The 14,407-nt window shown below is 37.4% G+C and overlaps 1 protein-coding gene across 2 annotated transcripts in view; it reads left to right on the top strand.

Moving 5' to 3' along the window:
- The window catches only part of LOC145684757 (uncharacterized), a 345,870-nt gene that overhangs the window by 252,777 nt on the left and 78,686 nt on the right, over positions 1-14,407 (top strand). The window contains exon 3 of one of the 2 annotated variants that reach the window (XM_081757128.1): positions 12,554-12,616. The exons of the other annotated variant lie outside the window; for it this stretch is intronic. Within the exon in view, the coding sequence (XP_081613254.1) occupies positions 12,554-12,570 (17 nt within the window). The 3' untranslated portion in view covers positions 12,571-12,616. The remainder of the gene's footprint in view (positions 1-12,553; positions 12,617-14,407) is intronic. 2 annotated transcript variants of the gene reach the window in all.

Raw genomic sequence — 14,407 nt, forward strand, 5'->3', positions numbered from 1 at the left:
AATTTCGTTGTCCTCGAATATTTTTTTTTTTTTTTTTTTTTTTTTGGCCCGGTGGCATGGGACTTCATTATGCATAAAGATGAATTGTACCCAAACTGCAGTCTGGGAAAGCAGTTCTTCTTGAAGAACTTGTAGGTATTGGTCGTGCTTCATTGTTCTCTCTACTATATACAGTCTTTCAGGCCTGAAGACAGATATCACACCTCAGACCATCACTGAAATAGGATGCTTCAAGGTTTATTACGTTCCAACTTAAATTCCTCCCAGGTCAACGTCGCACATATTGTGAACATTCATCAGACACAAAGATGCATGATTCATCACTGAAACACACTATTCTCCAATCGTCAGCACTCCAATATTCTAGGCCTCGTGCCCATTCGAGACGCTTCTTTGCCATGATTGGAGTAGACTCTAATTTTTGTTTTCTTTCTTGACCGTGTGCTTTTATTCCCTCTTCACAAAGAATAGTTCGAACTCTTTCGGGCCAAATGTCTGCACCATACTAAGCTATTTTTATGTTTAAGTCTATTAGAAAGGTCAACACTGTATAAAGCGTGTTGCCAGGCAAGGCGTGCATATAAAAGGGTGGACAGGACTATCATCTTAAGTATGTGAATGTGGACCTCATGAGAAATTGAATTGCAGCGAAAGATTTTTCGTAAAGCTCTTTGCTTTTTGTCGCTGATATGTGCGGCGAACGTAGCCCACGGTTAGCAACACGGTCACGGTCACGGTAATGTAGTAGTTTTGTATAGAGTATCGGGCCGGAGCCCCTGACTCCATGAGTAGGTTGGTATAAAAATATATAAAGATGTGTTGGTAGTTAGTTGGATATTACTATTGTTTTGTTATGGATGGAAGTCTACATCTGCAACTGTCGCAGAGTAGCTGATTATGATTTTATTACGAGTTCTGGAAATATATTAAAGACGTGGCGTGCGATGCACTTTCCGCAGAGTGCATTCAGTGCCGATGTTAGCTATGGCTGGGTTAATATGTCTGGGTAAAGTATGCCAGAACTTACTGTGCAAATGCCGTAGAAATTCTCTAACAATGGGTAGCTCTAAATCTTCCAGAATCTGACTGTTTCGTGTGTATCTGTCGTGACCAGTGATTATACGACCAGCTCGAGTTTGTACACTTGAGTGTTTGTATATGACTGAGTGAAGCATGTTGCCAGTCAGGACATGCATAACAGATTGTAGACAGGACTATCATCTTGAAGATGTGAACTCGAACGTCATGGGAAAGTGAACTGCAGCGAAAGATGGGGTATAACGCTGAGATTTTTCGTAAGACTCTTTGTTTTATATCCCTGATGTGAGCGGTGAACGTTAGACCACGATCTAAAGCCACACCCAAATATTTGGCGTCCATAGCGTGAGGAATGCGAGCGTTCTCATAGGTTAAATTTCGTGCAGCACGGATGCGTCTCTTACTGTGAATGACAGCACAGCTTTTGTCTGCATTGATTTTAATCCTCTAACGTCTTGCCTATTCCTGAAAGCCGTTTAGTTGTCGTTGCATGTAGATGTAACACTGTGCAAGTGAGCTATTGGTCATGAAAAGGCAGTATCGTCAGCATATGTTGCGAAAAAGCAATGTGGTAAAGTCGGAAGATCTGCCGTGTACAGATTATATAAGAGCAGTGAAAGTACAGCGACCTGTGGAAACCTGCTTTGATAGATCTAGACGTAGATTTGACACCGTCAACAGACACATGAAATTTTCTGTCAATGAGGTATGAACGAAGTAAGTGTAGCAGACGATCCGGGAAGCCTTGGATGTACAGCTTATATAATAGACCTGCTAACCAGACTTTATCAAACGCTTTTGACACATCCAGGTAGACTCCAAGGGTGTGTTGTTTCCTGTTAAAAGCCGCTGTTAAGTGATCAACTACTAGTACGAGTTCTGTTTCAGCCTCCAGAGTAACACACGTTCAAAGAGTTTACCGGTCTATAGTTTTTCGGGAGCAGTGGATTCTTTCCAGGTTTGGGTATGGTGATGACACGAGCTTCCTTCCAGGTCTTGGGGAAGTAGCATAATTGAAATATGGCATAAAATAAATAGGTCAAAAAGACCAGTAGTTTTCTAGTTGGGTGTTTTAGGATCTCAGATCGAATCCCATCGGGTCCAGATGCTGTCTTTCCTGGCAGATATTTTAGGTGCCTTTCTATTTTCCGAGGTGTTACTATGGTGATGTCATGTGTAGGGTTTTATGACCTTATGCTATATAATGTGGTTCGGATGTGCTGTTTGAGGTAGGGATCGAGGCGTCCTCTGTTAGGCTGGAACTGTTCTTCCAGAGAGTCAGCGAAAATATTCGCTTGCGACTGAGGATCCTGGGTCAGTCCTTGATGTCCTTGTATGACTCTAGCTTTGGAAGCATTTGTAGCACGTTGGAATGATTTGGAGTATGTCCAAATTTTACGGTCATTTACTGTGACATTTTGAAAAGTGTGTTCCCAGTATTGTTGATTTTGTCGCGTTGTTACCAACTTGATATTTGCACGCAGTTTGTTCCACAGTGTTTTATATGCTGGATGTAGTGTGTGCTGCCATCGACGTCTAGATGAATATAGACCCCAACGTTTTAGATGAATATAGAGTTGTAGGTGAAAACTGTCACATTGAGTGGGTTCCGTTGGAGAGATTATGTAGGTGGAGCTCGTTGCCTATGCTGTGCGAAGTGCTAACGAGATATGAGAAACCGCTTGATCGATGTCCTCGATGGTGGCGGGCCGATCTCGTAGATTGATCATAGTGTTCAGTTCTTGTTTAAATACACCCCAATCAGTTTCTATTTTCTTGAAGATAGGGGCAGAATGGCGATACTTCTATGTGAGACGTGAAAAATGACTGGGTCCTGATCAGAGTCTAAATCCGAAATGACATAAGGATGGAAGTAAAAGACACATCATTGCAAAGAGCGACATCAAGCACATCGGGCTGTCCGCCAAATTTTGGATGATGAGTAGGATCTGGTGGAGCACTGATGATGAAGTTGGATGTGAGTAGATATTGGTGTAAAGCATCTCCAGCAGTCTTTGCAGTAATTGAGTTCCATTCTCCATGCTTAGCATTAAGATCTCCAGCTAAGATGACTTTTGGCCCTAAGTTAGCTATAACATCAAATTCTGTGGGTTCTAGTTGTGTGGCCGGGAACCTGTACCCTGTGACCAATATTAATGGAACTCCTGGAGTTATTAACTCAACAGCAAGTGCCTCTAAAGTAAGTAAGGGTGGTATTGTAATTAACCTGACTGGGAATGCCTTTTTAATTATAAGTAGCAATCCTCCTTTCTGTCTGCCCACTCTATCTTGTCGGTACACAATGTAATTTGGTAGGCGTCAAGTAGTGATTCGAGCAGTAAAATGTGTTTCCTGTATGAACATGACATCGACTCTATGTTGGGTTACAATCTGATAAGCGTATGTTTTTGCCCCTCTAGGCCATCTGCACCCCAAGTAGCAAGGATAAGTGTGTGATGCAATACTCTGGATTTAGAAACAGCCATCGTCAACCATTTCCGTTATTGTTTCTATTACTGCTTGCAACCTTGGAAGCTGAATCTGCAGCTTGACGGAAACGGGTAATACCACGTTTAATATGCGTTATTATTTTGTGAAAATGAAACCCCTTGAGGAATGAAAGAATGGACTTCAGGTCCAGGTCATCTTTAGGGCGCTCCTGATTTTTGGCAGAAGCTGGTTGGGTGTGGGAAGCAGTGGGAGCTTCAGTGTCTTCATTGTCCGTAGCCATAGTTTGGATATTAACAATAGTGGGTTTGGGAATTGTCTCTGCTGATGGTTTGTTGAAACTTTTCTCGGCTTTATCTTCAAGTTTTCTCGGCTGCTGTGCCAGCAATTTAAGAGCCTCAAAATAGGATTTGAATACCTAACAGCCACGGTAATTTGCTGGGTAATCTCCCTGACAGTTTGCGCAAGTGGGGTGTTTGGACGTGTCTGATTTACTGCAGGGCTGGGTAAAATGAAATTGCCCACATTTGAGACAGCGCGGATGCTCTTGGCAGGTGTCCTGTGAATGCCCCAAGCGTTGACACCTGTAACACTGTAGCACCGAGGGAGGCTTGTATGGTTCGATGTGGACCTTGTAATGAAGTAGGTTGTTGATAGCATATATCTCCTTAACAGCTGTAGTTCGTTCCAAAGCAAACAAAAACAGTGGCATCATAATTTTCTTGTTATCCGTCTTGCTTTTGCGAGACATTTGATGAACGCTTGTTGGTTTATAGCCCAGTCGGATAAATTCATCCTTCAGATCGGACAACCGCCTTAATAGGCCTTTCATTTTTTTGCTACCCCTGTGGCATATTCAGTTTTCATTTGTTCGCAGTAAGTCTTGATAGAATTATAATCATCTTTGTTTGCCGCTTGAATCCGAATGCGCTCCTTATTGGGCTGAGCTAGAGGAGGCTCCTACATTGCTCGTGACAAGGTCTTAATAAATGTGTAAGTGTTGGTAATTTCGTAGAAGAAAATCGGAGGAGGCTTGAAACTGGGTGGCTGATTTGTCGTAGCAGTTTTAGCGTTAGTACTAGCGTTATCTGATTGTGCTGGGGACAAAACATCGAACTTATTACTGAGTGGGAGAGGTGGATATTCTGAAGAACTATTAGTGAGGTGTTCTGCCTTGTTGATGTTTGCTAAAGAAGACCTACGTCGCTTTAGCGTTCCTACTATCGTGAAATCCATATCTTCAGGCTTACTCGAAGTGGATGGTTGTGAAGCATTGGACTGCTTAAGTGTAAGGGCGGCTGTTTGCTTCTTGTTGCCTAAAGACACTAGAAAAACTTCTGGTTTGTACATAGATTTTATTATTTTAACCCTGAGACCTGGAATCCGGGGTGATTGCGCTTTTTTTATCTGATTTTGTCGATGTCTTCTGAGAAGCCATCTTTATAACTAAACTAGAAGATGGCGCCAGCTTACCAGAACAGAGGCCACTGACGGTCCCTGTATATGCTGTGGTCTTACAGCAAAGTTCTAAAGGTGAAGTTTATAAGGTGCCTACTTCTCCAAAGAGGAAGCACTAATATAAATCGTTAGCCGGTGAAGATGCCAAAGTCGTCAACTAGTTAAGGTGATATCAGCCTCCGAGGAGGAGAATATCAAAAACAAATCGTTAACCCAAGAGAATAGCAAGTTCGTCCACAGTAAAGATCAATTTGGTGTGTTAGCCTCCGTAGAGGCTTAAAATCAACTCAACGGTTGTTTCCTTAATCCTCAGAGAGGTAAGTAATCCAACCGTATTTTAAGAAGTTCGCGATTCAACCAATAGGAATGGAAATACAAAGTGACTCGCTTATTTTTCTCCGCCAGCTACGGATATCCTATTTTTTTTTTTTTTTTTTTTTTACCTGGTTAAAACTCCAGGTGACCAGTTCGGTTAGCAACGCCTGAGTTTCAACCTATAACTTTGGCTTTAAAATCTTTCATTTAGGGTTATATGTGATTTCACGTTTAAAACAAACATTTTAAGTGTGTATACTTTAAATGAATTATTTAAATAGGTCTTTTTCATAAAGTTAATGATTTCAAAATATTGTTCAAAGCCTTTGGATTTTAAGAAGCCTTCTGTACAGCAGTGGCGGCTAATGTTAGTGTTGCAGCGTTGCGCAACGACCAAAGTATTTCAAGAAAAAAATATTATTAGCAATAGTAGTAAGGAACAGAAAAAATACTTTCTAATACTCCATATATACTTTAAATAACATTTTTTTTACTTCTCTAACTGTCCGTTTCGTTAATCCGTTTTAAAAAGCGAAAAATAATCGTCACAGAGTCTCTAATTTATATTGTGTTGCAGCGAGCATGCAACGACCAGATTCCTTCAGCGCGGGAATTGGAGCAAATGTTAAGTCTCCTTTCCCCTATCTCAGAAGTTAAAGGGTCTGGTCGTTGCAGTGCTTCTGCAACACAGCACGGTTTCCAGTGAACGAGAAGGTTTTTCGCGCTAAATAAGATTTCTAAATTTTATTTCACTAGCAGTTAACAAATGGAATTTGTTTTTATGCATTCATATTTTTATATCACGGTACTTATACTGAAGCAAATCAATATAATGACAAAAAAAAAAAAAAAGTGATAGCAGAATTACAAAATAAAAAAGAAAATATATAGTAGAGCAGAAATCAAATGAAAGTAGATCCGCATTTACAAGTTAATTCTTAGCTTATATAGATAATGAAAATTTCTTCTACAGTAATTTGTGAACAAAATATTAATAAGTCAATATGCAGAATCCCCCCCCCCTCTGTGGATAGTATTTTAGTATATACATATTTCTTTTATAAAATAACTATATTTTATACTCTTGATAGAACTGTATGGTGGGGAACGCCACATCGAATATGGGACTAGTTAGCAATGCTCAGAGGCGTAGCCACGAGGGGGGTCCACCGGGTCCGGACCTCCCAAAAATTTCGAAACTCTACTAGTATTTGTAGACTTTCTTAACGAACTATACTTGTTTAACAGAGAAATGATTAATGTAAGCTAAATATTTTATTTTACGCCTCATCATGTACTCTTTCATTATAGAAATAATCGTTCTATCATTTTTTCTAAAAATGTAGGTGACAGTAATTAAGAATTATTTATCTTTTCGGGTACAGTAAAAGACAGGTTCGTTATTACGTAGACGTATTGGACCTTCCTCAAATACTTTGGACCCCTCCCAGCTAACAAGTTGTTCCTATATCTGGCGGGTTTCAAGGTTGCTTTCCAGAGCGTTGATAAACATTGTTTCGCCTCATGTGGAAGTATATTGTGTTCATCGTGCATTGCGTAACAAGCAAGACGGATGATTTGGAATGTAGTTCGTTTTTTCTTTTACGCACAAGTGTGTGTTGATATATGAATAGGGTTGCCAACTCTGTAAAATAAAAAAAAAAACGACACTTCTTCAAAATTCTCTGTGATATAGGTCTCAGCGTGAAGTATCTCTATTCGAACCTATCTATGGAAAGGAAAGGTACTATCGTGAACGAAAGTGCATTAACACATATATTCTGTATGTCCTTAGGACATTCACTAATAAGCTTTATAGATACATTGTGCTATAAATGAGAAACTGAAATTGATCAATCGGCATTGATCAATTTAATGTATTTACCAGTAACTACCATTCCTTTAAAATTATCGAAACAGATGAACAAACGTATAATAATCTTTACGTGGCAATTTTGGATTTGGAAAATGAAATTCACTCTTTAAACATATAGTCTCTACTTCAACTATAGGAAATTGCTTTAAGAAGTCCTTTTCCACTCTTAATAAATGTATAAAATTCCTTGAAAGTAAATTTCAAATTTTCCCTGATACAGTCCCTGTCATCTCTCTAAAATTTTCTAAACAGGTGAACAAAGTATATTAATCGTTGATATATGGTGAAAGGAAACAGTTTTGAGTTTACAGAATGACACTTTTTAATATCTATACTTCGAACTAGATACAAATTTGAAAAAAAAAAAACGGTTATAAAGGGGCTGGTGAGAAGTTTGTACCCGTCACCGGCTTTAATCAAAATAACATCAATTTAGGCTAGGCCAATGAAAAACGGGCCAGTTTACAGCCCTATGTATTAATATGTGACATTCGCAATTCGTATACTAGTATATCTTTTGTATCAGCTGTTTTGGTTATTAGTTATTAGATTTAATTTTATTGTGCGTGCTTTAATTCTGTACATAACCTACAAATTCTGAATGAATTGCATATCATGACTTCTGTAAATAACTTACAAAAAAAAAAAAAAAAAAAAAAAGCCCAGCTTTCAACTGAGGAAATACTAACAATTAAGGCTTAGACAAAACAAACAAAGTGCAATTTAGGAGAGTGTTAAAAAAAAAAAAACGGTTTAAGTTTACAGGACACCTTATGGCAGTAATGTTGTATGCACTAGGTACATTTCCACAATTTATTTGAAATTTTCCTAGATAAATTGTGAATAAAGCGTGTTCAATGTACATTTTTTTTATAACATTAATATCTGCTACGAACTCTCTTCAGTCTACACTGAAGAGGAATTCGGATCACTGTCAGGGACTGAGTTTGGTAGAATGAATTGTTCACAAAAATCTAGAAAAAATATTTAGTGAATTTCCAAAGCTTCTGCGATTAATATTAACTGTACCTATGGCGTCAGTAAAAGAAGAAGAGTTCTTTTTCACATCAAAGAGAATTGACACTTTCAAGAAATTGAATGTCCCAAAAAAGGTTATCACCATTGGTTATGCTTTTCATCGAAACAGACCTGACAATAAGAATACTAGAGTTCAACCAGCATGTATTAGGCAGATTTGTTTCAATCAAAGAGAGAAGAATGAACTTACTAATTAAATAAGGTGATTAATCGGATTAAATGTTCTGCATTTTTTATTTTTTAAAAACAGATTTTTATTTAATTTAACATGTCACATAGCATTTGCATCTAAATTTATGCTGATTAGTCAATGAGTCCACTTTATATCTTCTGTCTTCGATCGTTCGTACTGCAACACCCGAAACCACAAAGCACCGGCCGCCACTGCAATCACGTGCTGCCCTCTTTGGAGTTTTTTTAGACTATATGTTTGTGGACGTTTATATGTTTGTGGCCAATCCTTTCGACAATGAGATATCGGAAACTACAGGCTCTAGAAAGATGACGTTTTCACTGATCGATTGCAAATTTTGTGTAGATTGTCCAGTTCTAATTGAATATTTAAAAAAGCATGGCCATTATTTCTTTATTACATTTTCACGGGTATACTGGAAGTGTTGAAATAAAAACAAAAAACTAAAGCATCATATCCTACGCATTATACATCCCAACATCAAATTGTTGTATATTGGGGTTGTATACACCTCAGGCGTTTGTTTCATGGCCAAATAATAATGAAAGGAAGGATAATCATTTCTCCAGTCTAAGATGAATTTTTATTTTTGGAGTGTGTTGCCCAATGAACACCACATATAACTAACATTATAATTAATTGTATACGTAATGTATTTGCTTATTACATACTGCATTCAAGAAGAAAGAATACACTTGTCATATATGAATTAGAAACTTCAACCGGAAGTAGGCTCAAATCTTACAAGCGGTCCGAGATATTGAAAAAATAATCGAAATAATCTCCCCTTTATAGTATGATTCGCCGATTTTTATTACGACGTTTTTAACTTTTGTTTGTAAAGGGACATGTACAGATGTTGTGAGGAAAGACAAGGAAATTCATGCTCATATGCGAATGATGCGCTGTGTAGAGAGCGTAGGTTCAACTAGTCTATATATTAAAATGCTAGGTTTATATGTTTGTCCCCAATCTTTTCGACAATGAGATCTCGAAAACCACAAGTGCTAGAAACGTTCCATTTTCGCTAATCGATTCCAAATTTTGAGTAGATTGTCCAACTCTAATTGAATATTAAAAAAAAAACATGGCCCTCATTTCTTTATTACATTTTAGTGGTACACTGAGTGCTTAATTTTTTTAAAAAAAGCATCATATCCTACGACTTATATATTTCAACACCACCTAGTTGTATACAGGGGTTTCATGTCTCTGAGGCGTTTGTTTCGTAGCCAAATGATATTGAAAAACAAAGGATTTCTTTGGCATTTCTCCTGGATAAGATGAATCTTTATTGTTTAGAGTGTTTTGCCCATTGAACACCATATATAATTGACGTTATAATTAATTGTGTGTGTAATGTATTTGCTTATTACATACTGCATGCAAGAAGAAAGAAAACACTCATCATACTTGAATAGAAAATCGAACAGGAAGTAACAGGAAGGAATCGGAACAGTTCAAATCTTTCAAACGGTGAGAAATATTGAAAAAATAATCGAAAAATCTCAACTTTATGTGGTACTCCTTGCTGACGTTTATCAAGACACCTTTCACTTGTGTCTGTAAAGGAACCTGAACAGATGTGAGGAATGACAAGGAGATTCATGCTCATATGTGAATGATGCGCTGTGTAGAAAGCACAGGTTCAGCTAGTATTATTTAAAACTTTTGATTTCAATCATTATCCACTCCATTCTTCTAAGCGGTTTCGCATGTAGAACAGAAGATTTTTTTTTTCCTGAAATAATATTTTCCGTGACGGAACGATCTACGATTTGCAGAACAAAATAAGATATTAAAAACCTAAATCGTCGGATATTTATCTCGTACTGATTTTTTAAGTTTTTGGATTCGAATATTTCTGGAGAATTCATGTTTATTGGCATTCTGACACAAATTTAGGAAAAGAAGAAGATGCTTGAAAGCTTGTTCACAAACAGTATGTTCCTACTCCTTCACGTGTACAGCCACTTCGAATCTGTGGACGACAAGGAAGAGAACTTCTTTGCATCTTCGATACTGGCGAACTTCAAATACACGAAACATCCTGGATCGCGGAAAAAGAGGGCGATGTCGATTCTGTAGATCGTGTTTCACCTGCATCTTCCGACAGTAGCTATTTCATCCTTGCAAATCATCGATGACCTGAAAGGATGGGTGCGATCTCCTTGTGAAAACGACAGTAAACAATTTCGAAGAATTAAGACTGGTTAATTAAACAACTTTATTGGGGTTAAGATATTATTATGGTACTTCCATGTTCTAAATTTGATTTGTTGGCGAAAACTACAAATATTTTCAGAATATAAGCATTTTGTAATAAAAAGTACTACCTTAATTGTAATAACCTCCAAAATAAGCAAAATTGGTGAAAAAACAAAAATCAAAAGGTGTTACGTAACAAAGAGAAGAGGGGTTCGGCCTTGCGTTATGAAGTGTGACGAGAGGAAATAGTTGATCTTCCCAAACTTTATTTTGTAAATATCTCCTTACATTTTTCGAAACAAACGATTTCTTCTTCAAACAATCAGTAACAAATGAAAAACAAACAACTGATTTAATTGATTTTGGTTTTGAATCGATATTTGAAAGTGTGAAGGGGCCATGTGAAGTTTCCAACTTTATTTTGTAAATAATTATCTTTTTATGTTTTCCGAAACAATTGATTTTTTCTTCAAAACAACCAGTAACAAACGAAAAACAAACAATTGGTTTTGGTTTAGAGTCGAAATTGGAAAGTAAGAGGAAGGGGGTGCAACTTCACACACGTAATGCAAATATCGATCCTCGAAATATTGAAAATATTTTTGTCAATAGCTATCGAAATATCCACATACAAGTAAATATGGCGGCAGCGAGCGATGTAAATCAGTACTTTGTATTTACTAATGATTCTTTCGTTTTCTTTTTAAATGCAGAAAATTTAGCGATATGATTTTCCCTAAATGCGTTATGTATGCAACGCTATTCTTCCGGAACATGGATGCCCGCAATGAGGGTTAGAGGGGGAAATCCCTTCTAGATTTTGGAAAGGGTTTGGTGTTAGAAATACATGTCAATGTAGATTTGCTAACTCACACAGTAGGGTATTTAATATCATTATCTGTAGGACTACAGTAAATATATGATATTAAATATTTACTGTAGTTAATAAAATTATGCAATGTGAGTCAATAATAATTACTTTACATTAAGTATTGTGCAGATCAACGTGTGTTTGTGTGTGGGGAAAAATCCCACCGGCGTTTCTCTTTGAGACCAAATTAATATTTCGATAAATGCGTAAAATTATACTATATATTTTTTTTTAATGTGGAAAAACGGAAATAATAAACACCGAAATTTCACAAGGCAGAATAAGATTGTTAACTTTAAAGGCGGAGCTAGAGAAGGCAGAAAAATTCAGGTATTGCTTTGTCAATTGTTCGTCCGTAGTTTTTGTATTAATCGATTGTCAGTTGTTTCCGTTATAACTTACGAGGTTTGCTGCATGTTTCGTTTTGTGCGCATCTCTACTTGCTTGTAAACTTTAAACCCCGAAAGTGTGAGATCCCAAAAATTATAAAAAGGTTGAGAAACGACATGTTTTATAAACTACTTTAACTCAAATAAAAGTACTTTTTTAGTTTGTCAACACAAAATAAAAGTTGTTCTGTTTCTATCTTCATTACAATAACGAATTCTAGAGGGGTAAAAGTTATCCCTGGTATCCCTCCAATCTGCACACTGTTCCTTGGGAACGTCCTCGTGTATCAAACTTAAGTAGCACTATGACGAAATGTGCAGAAGACTTGCGCAAGATGGATCGCAGATAGCAGAGAGTGTTTGGGTACGCCTGCAAGTGCCTTGATTTGCCTTAACATTCAAATGCATGTCTATCGTAAACGTAAATTGAAGGGCAAACTGAAGAATTTATTGTTAAATTTATTGTTAGACCTTAGTAAAACGTAGTCTACATGTAAAACTATGATTTATCTTTCTCCATTAACATTTAGTTACACTTGAGTTAGACATGAATTTGCTGTGGCTCTCAAACCACTCTTTGCTTACAACCCTACTTTTAACAAACGTCGTAATTCCAAATTTTAACAACGTATGATATCAATGTCGCTAGTGGCTAATCACGTGATCAGAAACTCATCATTTGTTGGCTGATTTGTTTTCTTTCTTTCTGACATATGAAGAGAAGATACACGAGTGACGATTGGACGAAGTCGGCGAAACTACGAAACTATTGCATGATTGAGGTGAGTAGAATGTTCACATCTTAGCATCTTTTTATTTATTATGTAATATGAACAATTATTGAGTAATATGGTATTCTATTGTCTCAGATTTCTAGATTAGAAAGTTTACAGTATATTCATGGTTTGTACTTTCTTCTTGCTGAAATCTGAATTAATTAAATTGTAGGACAACAGTCACCAAATACTTGCAAATATTCCTACCAGTTAAATAGGCCTATAGATGAAAAATAATATCTTTATTTAAATATTGGATGAATGATATTAGCCTTGAAAGGAAAGCGGAACATTTAGAGTAGGGATGACCACAAAGTTCCGGTTCCGCGAGAAACCGGTTATTGAAGATTCGGTTTTCAAAACCGGTTTCAGACCTTGATCCGAAAACCCGTTTCCGGAACCGGATCTTATGAACTGGTTCCAGACCTGGATTCGGAAACCACGTTCCGAAACCTGATCTTACGAACCTGTTCCAAACCTAGATCCGAAATCTCCCAAAGACCCGTAAAGGAGGCACAGAATTGACCTTCAAAACACTGCAAAGAGGAAGACGCGCTTGGGCCCTCCCCGCCCAGACACGCATGTGTGCCCCAGAAAAATATTGGTCCACCAGTGGGTGTTTTCCAAATGAGTGAAAACAAAAAAGGCTAGTTTTTTCTGTAGCTGTGACTTTGCCTTTCCATTGCAATGTATTTAGAATTTGCAGGGAATCGAAATTGTCTGTAGATACATTATTGTGGTAATTTTTCATCGGAAAAGTAAAAGTTACTTGAGTTGTGAAAGCTGGAATGAGTCCGAGCTATTTACGTTCAGTAGTGATTTTGTATTACACCATTTGTTTCAGAACTCGTTTGCGAAAAATAAAATTACCTGTAGCTTACACACAAAAAATTCCTATTCGATTATGTTCACACGTTCCTCTTTACGAAACAACATCGTACATAAATTCAGTACCGGGTCTCAGGAACCGGATCCAGACCTGGATCCGAACCCCCAGTTCCGGTACTGAATCTTAGGAATCGGTTCCAGACCTTGATCCGAAAACCCGGTTCAGGAACCGAATCTTAGGAACTGGTTCCAGACCTGAAACGGTTGATCCGGTTCTGGAACCGGATTTTTGGAATCAGTTCCAAACCTCGATCCGTAAGCAGGGTTCCCGAACCGGACCCCTTCAGAATCGAAAACCGGTTCCACCAGGAACAGGTTCCGGCCATCCCAAATTTAGAGTTCTGAATATATATATATATATATATATATATATATATATATATATATATATATATATATATATATATATATATATATATATATTGGAGGCGGGACAGACTATGTAAATCCGTACATCAAATGAAGGAGGGAGCGGACTAATTTTGGATGTCAACATGTGCCCTGGTTATTACAAAACCTCAAACATGAGTTTAACCTTTAAACGCCCATTGACGCACTTGCTGCGTCAAAGCTTTAAACTTCAATAGCTCAGCACCTAATTAAGCTAGGAAGATAATTTTGATATCAATGTGTTCCTGAAGAATGAAGCTTTCGCCGATATGCAATTTATGTATGTTGAAGAGTGAAGATTTTGCCGATATGCATTTCATGTATGTGGAGGATACCATGGCGGAAGGGGAAGGTAAATTTCGTGTTTTTTGCACCAGTTTTTTTTTTTTTTTTTTTTTTTGTCATTCCTCTTTGGGGTTACATTCATAAAAATTGGTATGTGAAGCAATGAACTAGTCCACTACATGGTAATACCCTCTATGTATACTTTTTGATTATATGGGGGAGGAGGGAGGACAA

This window comes from Thermobia domestica, chromosome 5 (genome assembly GCF_964235325.1).
Source record: "Thermobia domestica chromosome 5, izTheDome1.hap1.1, whole genome shotgun sequence".
Classification (NCBI taxonomy): Eukaryota; Metazoa; Arthropoda; class Insecta; order Zygentoma; family Lepismatidae; genus Thermobia; species Thermobia domestica.